The sequence below is a fragment of the Lutjanus erythropterus genome, chromosome 8 (genome assembly GCF_056507025.1).
Source record: "Lutjanus erythropterus isolate fLutEry1 chromosome 8, fLutEry1.hap2, whole genome shotgun sequence".
Classification (NCBI taxonomy): domain Eukaryota; kingdom Metazoa; phylum Chordata; class Actinopteri; order Lutjaniformes; family Lutjanidae; genus Lutjanus; species Lutjanus erythropterus.
Genome location: NC_139324.1, coordinates 40,355,690 through 40,371,172, shown reverse-complemented (window position 1 = coordinate 40,371,172; position 15,483 = coordinate 40,355,690). Strand labels below are relative to the sequence as shown.

General features: G+C 38.1%; 2 protein-coding genes across 3 annotated transcripts in view; one reads left to right on the top strand and one right to left on the bottom strand.

The window, feature by feature from the left end:
* myo1b (myosin IB) overlaps positions 1–1,828 on the bottom strand; it is a 95,859-nt gene extending 94,031 nt beyond the window's left edge. Inside the window, exon 1 of the mRNA XM_084725522.1 lies at positions 1,571–1,828. The gene's annotated coding sequence lies outside the window, so the exon portion shown is untranslated. The remainder of the gene's footprint in view (positions 1–1,570) is intronic.
* A 1,428-nt stretch (positions 1,829–3,256) lies between these two features.
* On the top strand, positions 3,257–14,541 carry LOC146323331 (eIF5-mimic protein 2-A-like). Of its 2 annotated transcripts, none has more exons than XM_084725519.1 (12): positions 3,257–3,402; positions 4,798–4,871; positions 5,245–5,421; positions 6,750–6,844; positions 6,954–7,019; positions 7,196–7,331; positions 9,784–9,893; positions 10,095–10,265; positions 11,132–11,278; positions 12,222–12,360; positions 13,523–13,645; positions 13,822–14,541. In XM_084725519.1, exons 2-12 carry the CDS (start codon positions 4,808–4,810, stop codon positions 13,851–13,853), a joined length of 1,260 nt encoding a protein of 419 aa, XP_084581645.1. In that variant the 5' UTR covers positions 3,257–3,402; positions 4,798–4,807; the 3' UTR covers positions 13,854–14,541. The 2 variants fall into 2 exon arrangements, with proteins under 2 accessions (XP_084581645.1, XP_084581647.1); XM_084725521.1 differs by having other exon boundaries at positions 3,336–3,354.
* The last annotated feature ends 942 nt before the right edge of the window (positions 14,542–15,483 follow it).

Genomic DNA, 15,483 nt, shown 5'->3' with positions numbered 1-15,483 from the left:
GTCTGAAAACATCATTTTCTGCCATTTTTGCATGAAAAATTACTCTCAGTAATTAGTTTCAGCAGCTTTCTTTATAGTGATTTTACAGCAGCTTTCCTTCAAAGATATAATGATTTAGCCTAAAGTTAATTAACCATGTTTGATCTCTGGCTGCAATATTTATAAAATGTCAGAACATGGTGAAAAATGTCTATCAGAGTTTCTCAAAGTCCAAGGTGAAGTCTTAAAATGTCTTGTTTTGTCAGCCTATAACCAAAGATATTCAGTTTGATATGATCATAAATGAATAAAAGTAGTAAACCTCCATATTTGAGAGGCTGACAACAGCATTATCTGCTATTTTAGCATGAAAAAAACTTCAACAAGTAATACATTGTCATAGTAACAGCTCTTTAAAGTTGCTAAATTTACTAGCCCTACGTGGCATTTAACTTGCCCCAAGCACGTGAACAATCCTTATTGTTGAGCCCCAATTAAAATCAACAAGAGTTCTATAAATAAACATGAAGGACAGTTTCGGGGCACTGATTTTACATCAACATGTCTCCAGTGTTATAATGATTTAGTTTAACAACTGTTCATTTAAACTCTGGAGTGTGCTGTGGCTTTCCCCTACATCTCCTATAGTTTTTCCTCTTCCCATAAGGTTTTCCCCTCCTTGTTTGATTGTATAAGTTTCAGGCAGGATCCCTCAGGGGGATCCCCCACAGAAGAGAAAGCAGGTCAACTCCTGACAAGGAGGAACTTTTAGGATGTTTCTCTCTGAGAGGTGAATAGTTTTATTCATGCAGCTCTGTTCTGAGGAGTAATTTATTCCAGCCAGCAGCATTAAGAGCTCTTAAAACCCGGGGTGTACTGGAGGGTAAACCCACCTTCAGTCAAGTTTTATCCACTATCAAAGCTGACATTGATCTTTTTCTCTATAGCATAGATCCACAGATTATAGCTGACATAATGTAAGGATATAATTTTAATGATATAAGATGGTGTTTTACTTTTGAATGACCCCAAAGTGCAGAGTTTGCTGTTTTCATTTAGCCCTGCATGACTGCCTAAAACGCCCATTTCACAGTGAGCTTTACATTCACACTGTTCAGTTGTTGCTCCCTCAAAAGGCTGAAATCTGAATGGGGATTTACAGTTGACACATCTGCTGCCGTCCTCAGATGTGTGATTCTACACAGTTGCAAAGATGGGGCTTAAACCAGCAGATGTAGGCAATTAGCGACCACACTTTTCATTAACGTGGCTAAATAAGCCTCGGTTTAGATTAAAGACTGACACAAACAGCGAAATTAAACTCGGAAACACTCGTTTTTTATCAGTTTTATCCCACAATTCGTTCACAAAGAAAAAGAAAGATTAAAAAAAAATCCCAACCCCCTCCTGCACGAAGAGGAGGAATGAATGAGTTGTGAAGCAGACGGTCTGAAGACTGTGAAAAAGTTAACTTTTGGAGAAAAGTTGCAGCGAGTGCAACAAACATGACCCCAAACTGAAGACAACAAAGGGCTCGCAGATGTTGCATTAGCAGCACCTCGTTAAAGTGAAGAGAAGATGTCAAACTTGCCTCTTTATCTCTGCGAAAAGTTGCTCCCTCTCGTCCTAAATCCACTCTGCGGACAAAAGTAGGATCCCGGAGGTGGTTCTCCCGGTGTGGAGCGGCTCCCGAAGCCCTTCACCCGCTGTCCGTGGAGTTGAGCTCGTCTCTGCGGTGCTGGATGAGGCTGAACGCGGCTCTCATCAGCTCTCTCAGCACTTTGAATGGAGCTCCGAGATGGACTGGAGAGTGCAGGGTCCGCCGGGCGTAGGGAGTGGCTGGAGCGGCGTCTCTGGGCAAGTCCAGCCGTCCCCTAATCACCTCCAGTGCGGGGGGGAGGTGGGGCTGTGAGGCTTTCAAATGTTGTCGGAAAAATTGATATTAAAATGTTTTATTTGACCACATGGAGCACTCTTCATGCATGACAATGACAAACTCACTCATCGTTTACCAGACAGTATGTAGCTACATTAGATCAAAACTAATAGCATGAGAAAACTCAGAGAACACTCAAATATATCTTTTAAAAAACATACAAAAATAATAATAAATAAAAAACGTAATAAAAACATAAAATAACGATACAATAAATAAAAACATAATAAAAATAAAAAAAATAACACAAAACATGCTAACATCTTAGAAATAAGTTAAGTAATTGACATTTTAAGTCATAGTTACCGTGCATACTTACAATATGATCAGAAATAGAGAAAATAGAGTAAGAAAATTTACTTTTGGTCTTTTTATGGCCCTCAGGAGACACAAACACTGCTGTTTCTCGCAGATCACGTGACTTCTGTAATTTCCCAAAGTTTTAGATGGGGAGGTTTTTTTTTTAAACCCATCACATGTTGGGAAAACCTGGTGACATAACTAAAAGTACTATTTTAACCAACATATTGTGCAGTATTTTCGAGAAAATGTTATATTTCATGGTGAAGTGTGTCATAGAGTCTTATTTCAGTGTTTTAGTTAGTTTTTATTGGGGCTTTGTATTTTCAAATTACAATCAGGACACAGTGCAGGACACTTTGCTTGATAATATAGGTTATTATACAGATATTTTTTTTCTTCAATGGTCCCAACCCAATCTTCCGAAGGCCAGTTAGTGTGTTTTTCATGACTTTCTGCAAAATTAATGAATAAATGGTGGGTGTGGGAGTGATGATTAGACTGATAAGTTATGGTAAAGTTATTTTCAGTATTTTGACACATGTTAAAGTAGGTTCAAATTTCATTCAAATTGTATTTAATTATGGTTAAAGAAGTTCCTGGACTCGGAGCCCAGATTTACGAGGGAAATGGTAACGCACCATTAAAGTTTTCCCTTCGTCCCATAGACAGATACAAACAGCACAACACCCCCCTCCTGTGTCTTAACGCTAGATAGCAACGACTTGTGGACCCATTGTTTAATTTCACCAACTCTTTGTTAGTTTAGTGTATTAATAGTAAGGGACTAGAAACTGAGTCTGTTTCAGGTTTTTAGGGGAGGGTGAAACATTTTTACCAGTTTTCTAAGGAAAATGACTTGGAACTTTACAGGGGGGTTCATTTACAAGCATTGTCGTTACATTTCTCCATCCTGTAGAAAAGGCAGAGAAAAAACGCAACCACATTGCACTAAGTACTAAGGTTTAAAGTAAATATACCGCGGTCATTTCACTCTGACGTGTTTTTCTCCGTTTTTTCACAGTTTGTGAACTGTACTCTCCCCACACGAATGTAATGACCCACATAGGTTTCGTGTTAGCGCGCATGCGCGTCAACAATTTCCTCTTCTCTGGAACAGATTGAAGTGATATCCAGAGGTGTTACTTTTTATTTTTCGGACTGTTTTGCTCATAAAGAGGATTTCGGTGAGTTTATGTTTGTTTTTAATCCATGTAACTGAGCGATGTTGGTATATTTAGGGGGATTGTCACACTGTGTTTGGAAAATAAAAGACAAAATAAAGGCTGACTGTAGTTAGTTAGCTAGCTAAGCTAACATTAACGTTAGCCGGTGGAGTCAGACATTCAGGCTGCCTCTGTCTGGTTTGTAAAAAACAACATTTTTATTGCCACCATCTATCCCCTTCACTTTGCCAGTATTTTAGAATATAACGCTATGTGACTATAGTTGGTGTTAACGAACGTCGTGTCATTTGATGGATTCGCATCATAACATTGAACACTAGTCAAACGCCTGAAACTGTTGCTATGAATACAAATACAGTTTCTATCCAGCTGATCAGGTTACCTCCAACTGAAACAATAATTAACCTAATATTAATTTTGGATTAGACACAGGATTAAAAATACACATTTTCACGGCAGCCATATTGATATGAAATAATAGGATAAACATGTTTTCAATGATATTAATTAAGATAACATGCGCAGTGAACTAAATGCACAGCAGGCATTTGGACTTGTCAGAGCAGGAAAAACACACGTGGACTAAATAACAGTAATTAAGGTTCAGTTCAGTTAGCTAGGTGTGCCAGTAACAGTGACAGTGAATCAGCGTGCACAATAGAAGGACCTACCCTAAGTGGAATGTAGCAGTCATTAATACACCTGTGAGTTTTATGGTGTGACATGTCAAAATGTCTATTGTGCAACTAGTCCATAGCAGCAGCCTCACCTGTGTTTACCTTCCTATCAAATCAGTTTTAACTATTAGATGTCACCATGAAACTCCCAAGTTGATTACTTACATTAAAACCTCAAATTACAAATTTTCTCACATTGATATGTTTAATTATTCAAATGAAGCATTATCTAATGCTAACCTTTGGTGAATTCAAGAGAAATCTACAGAGACAAATAGACAAAGTGCTGCAAAGTAGACACTTAAATGTCAAATTTTTGGATGATTTTCAGCTACTCTGTTATGACATGTTATAGAAGTTACATAAACCAAAATGTTTTTGCCTATACTGTTTATAAACTTAATATCATGTAATAGCTGGAAGAGTTGTTTGCAACCACTTGTATAACCTAACAATAGTAGTTAGATTCTAGGGGCATTTTTACAGGAGCACACAGTACCTGTCCAGGTCAAGCTTCTGAATGACCATTTTACTCCCAACTTAAAAAAAAAAAATGAATAAGTGTCTGACTCCATTCAGCCCACAGGATTTGTGTTTTTATGTTTGCTCTTATGTAGCTGCTGCTGTTTTTGGTGTATTTTTGATAGATAGGATGAGAAAATGTTTTTATTTGTATGTCTTTATCTTGATTGGATTTCCTCTTGCCTTTGTCTTCCAGAGTGTCTTTTATGAGTAATCAAAGGCAGCAAAAGCCTACGCTAACAGGCCAGCGTTTCAAAACCCGAAAAAGAGGTGAGAAACTTTAAGGCGTCTGTCATTGTCTGTAGTGCGTCTCAGGTTCCATGAAACACACCTTCTTGATTATGTTCCAACTTTTGTAGTACTGACGTTTCTATCCTGCACCTTACCTTCTGACACTCACCGATACAGGATTATAAGGTTTGAAGGCCACGCCTGTTTCTTCACCGACAAGATATTTATATATATAACATCTATATACAACACATTTTGCACACTAACAAAATTTGTGTTAGTTAAAGCTCTTATGTAGGACTTAACTGAAATGCCTGATGCAGGCAAGAGAATATGTGGACTGGACCTATGTATGTTTAGATTGTCAAAAGTGTCAGGGATACACTCAAGTAGATATCTTCTTTTTCAACAGATGAAAAGGAGAAGTTTGATCCTTCCCAGTTTCAGGAAAGCATCGTACAAGGTCTGAACCAAACTGGCACTGATTTGGAAGCTGTCGCAAAGTTCCTTGATGCCTCTGGTGCCAAGCTTGACTACCGCCGCTATGCTGAGACTCTCTTTGACATCCTGGTGGCTGGCGGAATGCTGGGTAAGAGGAAAGACACTTTATTTGTTTTTTTCTTTGCAAAAACATTTCAAAAAGTAGAAGTTCAGATTTTTCTGTGTTTAATTATCTGTTTGACGGTGACAAAGCCAGTACATTGTACAGCTGAGCACTGGATGTGTCATCTAGGGATGCACCAATGTCACTTTTTGTCAGTACACATACTTAAATTTGGCTACTTGCCATTAGAGAGTACTGATATGAGTATCCAGTGACTTTAAAAATGTTTAATTCTCATCAGATGTTCCTCTTTCTAAATCTAACAAATTAGTTGTTATTTTATTAAGTTATTAGGCCCATTTGAGATGAGCTGTGCCTCGCCTGGAAAGTAAACAAGATCAGGCTGCTGCAGCAGGAGGTGTAGACAAAAAGCTGCAGTCAAGTCAGACTGTTTCTAGCAGACTTCAGAGAATACACATGAAGTGACACTAACATCCTTTTAGATCACCTGCAGGCTGCCTACAGTTTGCAGACCATTTTCATAGCTGAAGAATTAAAGTGCATTCTTGATCGCTGATTGGAGTTGAATTGAAGAGATCCCTCTACTGTTACATGATCCTCTGTTCTTTTGTCAGCCTTGTAAAGCACTTTGTAACTGCTTGTTTGATAAGTCATATATATATATATATATATATATATATATATATATATATATATATACATATATATATATAACCTTTATTATTATCAGACACAGAATAAATGTTTGTTAAAAAAAATCAACCTAATTTCACAACATGAGACTAATAATTAGAATTTTATATTACAAGTACACAGAAAATTAGTACAACATATGGTGTTTGTGGTCAAAATTAAGAGCCAGTCGTAGCCTATCAGCTCATCAGTCAGGTGACAGCCAGGCATCTACAGTCAGTGGAAAGCAACTGCAGTGCCTGGCTCTAAAAACTGATCTTGTGAGGTTATAGTCCACGTGTACATGATGTCAGAACAAGTCGGGATCGAGTCAGACATAAATCTAACCAACATGCATTGTGCACTGATTGCTGGTGATCGATTCTGCGCAGGCCTGGCTCATCTCAAACAAGCGTGTTATTTCTTATTGCTAGCATTAACAAACTCTGTTGTGTTGGTTCCTTAGATGTTTTGTATTGAAGAAGCTACTTTTCATAACGTGGTATTGGAGTACTTCTTTGAGTACAAGTACATGAACCCAGTATCACTAGCGGTGCATCCCTAGTGTCATTCTTCATTCAGTTAAATAAAATGGAAGACTTAAAATCATACCAAATGAAGCAAGTCCCTGGAGATATGAAGTGAAAGACTCATAAAATGATGAATATGTTTCTTTTCAGCCCCAGGGGGTACACTGTCAGATGACGTGACCCCCACTGAGTTCTGTCTCTTCAAAGCACAAGAGGACATGGAGACCATGCAGGCATATGCACAGGTGAACATCATTAAATCCCTGCTTAGTTGTCATGGTTATCAAAGAAATTAAGGATCTAATTTTCAGTTGGTGGCACCAGTAATGAAACATGTTTTGTGTTTTCTTTTAGGTCTTTAACAAGCTCATCAGGCGCTACAAATACTTGGAGAAAGGGTTTGAAGAGGAGATTAAAAAGGTTTGTCTTTCACCAGGGGCATCTTTACAGGAACACGTAGTATCTGTCCAGGCCAAGCTTCTGAATCCATGACCATTTTATTCCAACTCAAACTTTAAAAAAAAAAAAAAGTCTGAATATGTGTCTGACTCAATTCAGCCTACAGGATTTATGTTTTTATGTTTGCTCTTTTGTAGCTGCTGCTGTTTCTCAAGGGCTTCACAGAGTCTGAGCGCAACAAGCTGGCCATGCTAACAGGGATTCTGCTGGCCAACGGCAATCTGTCTGCATCCATTCTGAGCAGCCTCTTCAATGAGAATCTAGTCAAAGAAGGTATCAACATCTCTGCCCTGGAGGCGTGCCTAATTTTGTTGTTTGTTGTTTCTCAGATGAAGTCCACAGGTGGAAGTAGATCAACTGAGATATAATAATTAGAAGTGAAGAGAAGAGAAGAATCCTCTCTTACAGTCCAGTTAATCTTGAAAAACAATACAAACCAGTGTTTTTTTTTAATTTTCTTTACCTCTTTAGTTTCTGTGGTTGTTTTATATTGTTATCAGCAGTATCCTCTCTTGCTCCTTTCCCAAAATGTATTTTTAAAATATGTAGCTTATTGGCTTCCTGATGATTTCTTAAGAATTAACCTAACAATTTATCCCATAATTAGTTCAGATTTACTCTATTGTTCACAAAGCTGCGAACTGGGCAGCCTGCAGTTTCTCATCCCAAATCTAGTGCAGACTGACCACAAAATGGAGCAGTGAGACAAAACCAGCCAAAAAAAGGATATAGTTTTATATAATGGAAAACCAGTATTGATTGTCATTATATCTGATATCAGTGGCAGCTGAGAAAGATGTATCAAACATATAAAATGTTGTTTAACTCTCAGAATTTTCCTGTTATTCAGTTCAGTAAGAATCAAATTATCCTTTCACTGCATAAACATGATTAAATCTCATTCTTCCATACGAGTTGATAAATGGTAAACGTTAGTGTTGACTGGTGACACCCCTCACAGACACACCCAGTCATTTTGTACAGTTATCGTAGCTTGTTGTTTGTTTTTTTCTCATGGCTGTTTGTTTAGCTCTTCATAGTGTCTTAACCTTGAAATCAGCGCCTCAGTTGAGTGCCTGGATCACTGTGTCTTTTCTATACTTTTAGAAAAGATACTATACTTTTATATAAGTATAGTAAGCATTATTCTTTGCAATGCCAATGACAAGAAGATTTGGAATTACTGACTGCAACATTTTGTCGCTAATATAAGTCAGTCAAAAAGTGCACCCAACTTGATAAAAAAAAAGAAAACAATATCTTTTTAAAGGATACCTTAAATTGGACATGTCACTGCTTTCTGTCAGACACATTACACAAAAGAAACAGTTGGCCTCATGCAAGAACCTTTTTGTATTCTCTTAAATTTCTCTCTTAATTTGTGCTGGAACCTGCCAGAACAGGATCTGGCACCTCCCACATAGGATGGGCACCTGTTTGATTGGATCTGATACCTCCTTTGTCAAGATCAAACTCTTTGAATAGTTTGTTCAATATTTAATGTTTTCTGATGATTACTGCGAGCCTCACAGCGAAGTAAGAGGGGATTTGTGATGTGAAATGGTGAAATAACTTAAGGGGATACTGCTGCTTGTCTCATTAAGTACTGGAGCACATGCATCCAGACACACACTTATACTGAGGCCCACTTCAGGTCATTTAATCACCGTCTCACTGACCACTGCACTGTGGCAAGCTGACATCCATTAGTCAACTATAACCGACCACACGATCTGATATAAAACTGACTTCATGAATAGTTTCATTGTATTGAACTTGGAAATCTTACACAACAATCAGAGATCACTCGCTCTTCCTGTCTGTCTGCGAGTCGCCTCACAGACGCAGCAGAGAGACGGACACCTCTCACTGCAAAACCGGCTCTCTGTCTGATTGGGGCTTTAGAGATGACTTTTAAAAAAAACATGTAGTGTGAACAGTGAACTGGCTGTATTTCCTCACCTGGAGGAAAAATGTGGCAGAACTTTGCCTGCGTGCGCCCTACAGCATCAAGGTTAAATTTGGGTGTGCTTGTGTGGGTGAGACGCTGTCCATAGTATTAAAACAGAGCAGGGGAGATCCATAGACATAAAACACATCCAGTTTTAGTGGGAAACAAGCAGACTGAAGGGGCAGCCAATGAGAGAGAGCACTGCAAACTATTAACAGCTGTTTTTACACACCTCTTCCCTGTTAAAAGTCTGCTTACTGAGAAGAAAACCTGAAGATCAAACACTATGGAAAGGGAAAATAAAGTAGCTTATTATTTGTGTAAATATGTTTTCATTTCGTGCTTGGAGTGTGAATTGATAATGTCTGGGAAAAAAAGACGCAGATGGCAGTTTTGGCAAGTTTTTCATTGCTTTGACCTGCCATGTGTCAGATAATGTGTCTTTTGCCTTTAAAAGAAAACAAAAAGCTGCAGAAACTATAGACGGCCTGAGCTGATGAGTCACATGTAGCTTAATATATCAGGACCCTTAAAGTTTTTATAATCGATGGAAATCACTGAAATCATATTGTATTTTGTGGAAGTATAGATGCACATACACCTGTGCCTCAAACTAATTTTGTTGACTGCATTATTGTTTTCTTTAGGCGTCGTTCCAGTTAAAATCTGTCTAATCGCATCCTGTGGAGTTGTTTACCAGTGTATCACTCAGGCCTAACTTTATCCTGGCAGGTCTGTTAGCAACAGCTGACACATCTTCATGCATTTGTTCAGGTGTTTCGGCATGCTTTGCGGTAAAACTCTTCAAATCCTGGCTTTCTGAAAAGGACATCAGCTCTGTTGCTGCCAGTCTCCGAAAGGTTGGCATGGACAACAGGCTCATGGTGAGAATGACAACTCAAATACAAAATCTGTACGAGGCTAAAGATAATAAGACTTAAGAGAAAATGAGACTAATCTGCACAAATTTTAGTTCCAAGTTATTGTGGCGTCCAATACTCAGTCAATTAATGAACAAAAGCTTCATGATGGCTGAGGGAAAACTTGTCTGGCCCGGCTCAGTGTTTGACTGTGTGCCTTTTCAGGAGCTTTTCCCCGCCAACAAGCGCAGTTGTGAGCACTTCTCAAAGTACTTCACCGACGCCGGGCTCAAGGAGCTTTCAGACTTTGCCAGAAACCAGCAGTCCATAGGTGCTCGCAAGGAGCTGCAGAAGGAGCTTCAGGAGCAGATGTCTCGTGGGGACCCTCTCAAAGATGTAAGCCTTGTTCCTCTCTTGCATCCTTTTACATTAGCAGGGTCCCTTTTTTTGTGTGTCACACCACTGAGGGGGTAGCACTCAAATGTATAATATGCAATATAAAAAACAAGAGCTGCAACAGTTAATCAACTATTAAATTAATTGCCAACTGTTTTGATAAGTGATTCATCTTTGTGAGTCATTTTTTAAAATAAAAAGTGTCCAAAGTTTCTGATTTTAGCTTCTGAAATGTGAATATTTCTGCTCTAGGACATAAAAGTAGATTATCTTTGAACTGTAGACAAAATAGGCCTTTGGAGAACATTTTTTAATCATTTTCTGACATTTTATGGACCAAACAGCTAATCAATTAATTGAGAAACTAATCGACAAATAACTTGGTAATGAAAATGATCATAGTTGCAGCCCTATAAAGACACACAAACATGAGTATGTGATGTCCTGGTATCTTTCTGGTGCATTTAGGAACAGCTCAGACAAATCCTTCTGATTCTGCCTTTAAGATTGCTTTCCTCTGAACTTCTGCCCCTTTTTGTTCTGAGCTGTTCTGGAGAAAAGGATTTTGTATTTATCCTTCATTTAACCAGAGAGGTTCCATTGAGATACAATATCTCTAATGCCAGTGAAACCTGGTCAAGATGGGCAGCAAAAAAGGATGCAGTGAATCAATGACAAGTTGCTGAAATCCACTCAACCTGAACACATTCTCTGCTCCTGCGAGCCTCTGTGTTCTGCCAGGGCTCTCATACCTCACACTCACACTTCAGCAGGGTTTGATAAGCAGTAAGCACCAGCATATGCTGGCCGTGGTTTGTCCGCTTTGCCAGTAACATGTGTTCCATCTCTGGGCTCGGGTCTTGCAGATCATCGCCTACATCCGAGAGGAAATCAAGAAGAACAACATCTCCGAGCAGACCATGATTGGACTAATTTGGTCCAGTGTAATGAGCTCCGTGGAGTGGAACAAGAAGGAGGAGCTGGTCACAGAACAAGCCATCAAACTCTTAAAGGTGACTCCTCTGTTATTATGGCACCGCTGCTCTGTGACTCTGTGGCAGATGTGACAACATGTTCGGAAACAAGAGATTACACATGTCACTCTTAAATTACACTTTAAAGATGCTTCAAAATCCAAGCTGCTGTAGGCTTTCAAGTTTATTTATATAAGGTAACTCAAAGTGCTTTAAAAGAGCATAGAAATAAATTAAAATAAAACCTGAAGAGAAAATTAACATTGTATTCAAATGAGCATTGAAACAAAAGTCAAAAGCGAGCTAATAAAAAAATAGAGGAGAAGATTGTTTTTAAGTTACCCTTAAATGTAAACAGCCATCTAACAAATTCACATCTTTCTCTTCATTTAATTGTTTAATATTTATGTTGTGTTAACATTAAAAATATTAACAGTAATAAACTTCATTTTTCATTTAAGACATGCAGCTCAAAGAGACATTAAATGCACCAAGTGCTTCACATAAAAAAGACAGAGAATGAATATAAAACAGTGATAGAATGCCACTAATATTGTAAAATATGTATGTATGTATGTATGTATGTATGAGGAGAGTCAGAGCTGGTTACAGGCGAAAGTAAAGAATTGTTTTAAAGAACATGTAACAAACTGGCTCCTCAGATATCTATAGTTTGTGTGTTCCAGAGCTTTGGGATGAAACTAATTCTGCATCCCAGATTTTCTTTAGACTGTTTCTAGAAAGTCTTTCCTGGTCTTCATTAAAAATGGGTCATAAAAATGATCAAGAATTGTTGATATTGACTGAACGGAACATTTTATCATGATAAATGTTTCGGCCGTGTCATCCAGCCCTAATGTAACCTGAAGGTTTTCCTGTCCTCCTTGAGGTCCAAAAACCTCCCACCCACCAACCCTTTGTGTGCATCTTTACAATTTCTGTACGTCTCTAACCTTCGATTTTCTCTCTTTTACGTTCTCAGCAATACAGCCCACTGTTGAAGGCTTTTACCTCCCAGGGCCTCTCTGAGCTGACTCTCCTGCTGAAGATCCAGGAGTACTGTTACGACAACATCCACTTCATGAAGGCCTTCCAGAAAATTGTCGTTCTGCTCTACAAAGGTAAGTTGCTCATGTTCTCTTTCCCCTGTTCTGGCTCCTTATTTCATCTTCACATTGGTGGAAAATGTTAATTCTATAGCAGGAAGCTCTGCATGAACGATGCCAGATGGCCCGAGATTCTAGCCAAAAGTTTGTCTTGATCGATGTCGCCAACATGCCTCACAACATTTGTGTTTCAAGCACCTGCGGACACATTTGTGCTGTTGGCATTGTGTTGCATAGTAAAATTATTTATTTCAGGGTTCCTATGCAGTGTGGAATTTGATTTCAGTAACTTGCAGGTCTGGATAAGTGTGGAAAAAAAGAGGATTCTGTTTCCTTGGATGTTTTTATTTTTTAGAAATTATGAATTTTATATTTTAGAAGAGTTTTTGAGGGTGTTCTGCACTTGAAGTGCTGCATTTTCCAACAAATGAATGAGTCACCTTCATTTAAATGACACTTTTTACAGCAGAGCCATCTTGCAAACACACAGACAGTGTCTGCTCTGATTGGTCAGCTCCTTGCTCAGGGGAGCAGACACCGTCCACTGTGATTTGCTTGGTGGTCAGTGGGTGGGACAGTCACCTACCGAGGTGTGCTAAGCCCTTTGTGTCATCATAAGGGGAGGCAAATCTAATAAGTGCACACATTTTCTTAAAGGGGAAAATAGCAGAAAAAGAGGGAAGATGGCAGGTTTTCATATTTTGGGGGCAGGGACATATTTTTGTTGAAAAAATATGAAACATATTTTGCATAATGTGACCTTTAAGGCTGCATTCATAATTGTTTCCTTGGACAGGGCTGCACCAGCGCTGGGAAATTAAATTATATAACTTTTTTTTTCCAACTCTTTCAATTCTTCTCGTTAAAAAAATAAATAAAACTAAAAAGTATGGGTGAATAATAATATATTATTGGTTCTGGTTAGTTTGCTTTCTCCTGCAGAGATGCATCGTCCAGCTTTCTGTGTAGACGCAACGTCCACAACACGAGTTTTCCACATGCTGCTTTGACAATCCCAAATATAAAGCCAAAGGATTCCAAATGGAAAAAGAGAGCCAGACAATGGCCTGAAAAATCTACTGAAAATTCAGGAAATTTGAGTTTGGCAAAGTTTGAAATGTTCAAATGGAAAATGTGTAGAATCCGTATTTAAAAATGTTATTTTCCTTTTTTAAAGCCGATGTCTTGAGCGAGGAGGCAATTCTTAAGTGGTACAACGAAGCTCACCTTGCCAGAGGAAAGAGCGTTTTCCTGGAGCAGATGAAAAAGTTCGTCGAGTGGCTCAAGAATGCAGAGGAAGGTAAGAGCTTCGCAGCCTCCGTTTGTTCTGTCTTTCAGTCTGCGCATCACGGGTTTACCTGCACCTCGTTTGTGCTCAGTAGCTGCATTCAGCATCTCTTTTCTGTCCCCGGTCTGAGTTTAAATGACACTGGTGGTGACAGCGTGCTGACTGATGTTCTCTTTTTGTTTTTCCAGAGTCTGAGTCAGAGGAAGAGGAGGCAGACTGAGGACCTCTAGCTATAACTACCATGTTGATTTGTATTTTTACATTAACATAGCACCAGATGCAGTAGAAGGGTTTGTTACAAAAGTCTGTCTATAATTAGTTTCTTCCTTTTCTATTCCCTACCTCCTCATATCTAGTTCAACTGTAATGTAAGGGCTTTAATATTGCTTTTCTTCTTGACATGTTTTCTGTCTGAATCAATACTTGTTCTCTTCTTTGTACTCCTCCAGGAGACGGTCACAGTGCCACATTTAGCTAAACAGAATCGAAAACCCCTTTCATGTAACAAAGGGGGGAAGTTTTTGGATGGATGGCTCCCTTTAAAATTTGCCCGTTTAGAGGCATAATTCACAGCTATTGTATTAGTCACAGAACTCTGTTTGCCAGAGGTCCATCTGTGTCGCCATGATATCTTGGTCCCCTGAAAGGCAAACTGTTTTTATAACCTCATTTTACATTTCTGCCAATTATGTGACAACTTTTGAATTATTTTTTTTTTTTTGCCAGTTTTTAGACTCTTGTCTCCATTATTGATGATGGACATGTGCCATTTCAAACAGTGAGTGGTGATGGTCGAAACGCCCCCAGAACATGAATGAATTGTTCTTATGTAAGAGAACTGTGCTAGCTTTTTTTTCCTTTACCATACAGTTTGACTTTTTAAAATAAATGGGAATTAATGGTTTTCATCACTGCTGTATTTATTTATTTTATTTAGTGGTTTATTCACATCCTTGTTAACACTTTCATAGGCAGAAAAATAACAATAGGAGGCAAAAAAAAGGTCATTAAAGTGACAGAAACGCTTCGGGTTGAGGCTTTAGCTTATTATACCCTTTTTACATAACATCTTCTAATAAGCAGCACCTTCACTTCTGGGTTTAAGCTTCACAAAAACAAAAAAACAGAAAAAAAACTAGACAGAGACAAAAGCAGAAGTTCCAAAAACAAAACAGTGACTAAAACAAGGTCACAGACATGTCAAACACAATAAATATCATATCTCACTCTATAACACCATATTTAACTTTTTTTTTTTAAATATACAAAGTGAACTACAGATTCTCACTTCCTCATCACAACTACAGTTTGACAGATACTTTATTTTTTAATCAGATCTGTTCGCCTGAGCTCATACTGACTTTCTTTAATTTCAATATGCGGTTTTAAAATCAATCAGATCACAGAATTTAAAAAAAAAAAAAAAATCAGTTGATAAATAAATAGATATTTTATTGATCCCAAACTGGGAAATTGTTATGTTACAGCAGCAAATCGTGAGACAGTAAATGTACATGCAAACACCATCAGTATAAGAAAATACTGTGCATACTCTATAAATATTAAGATAAATATCTGTTGAATATAGAAAATATATACAAGGATACACTACAACAAATATAAAACTACAAGTAGTGTACCAGTACACTGGACAAAAAATATCAAAAATACAAAAAAAAAAAAGGATAATATTTTATATACATAAAGACAAGATGTACAATTAGCTGCAATGATTAATTGACTAATAAATTAATCGGCAACTATTTTGATAAACAATTTGGGTAATTTTTTCCAGCTTCACAAATGTGAACATTTTCTGTGTTCTTTAATCCTCTATGACGGTATATTGA

Coding starts and splice junctions, on each gene's coding strand:
- LOC146323331 (XM_084725519.1), top strand. CDS start 4,808: ATGAGTAATCAAAGGCAGCAAAAGCCTACGCTAACAGGCCAGCGTTTC. Junction 6,845..6,953: donor CCATGCAGGCATATGCACAG/GTGAACATCATT, acceptor GTTTTCTTTTAG/GTCTTTAACAAGCTCATCAG. Junction 7,020..7,195: donor TTGAAGAGGAGATTAAAAAG/GTTTGTCTTTCA, acceptor GCTCTTTTGTAG/CTGCTGCTGTTTCTCAAGGG.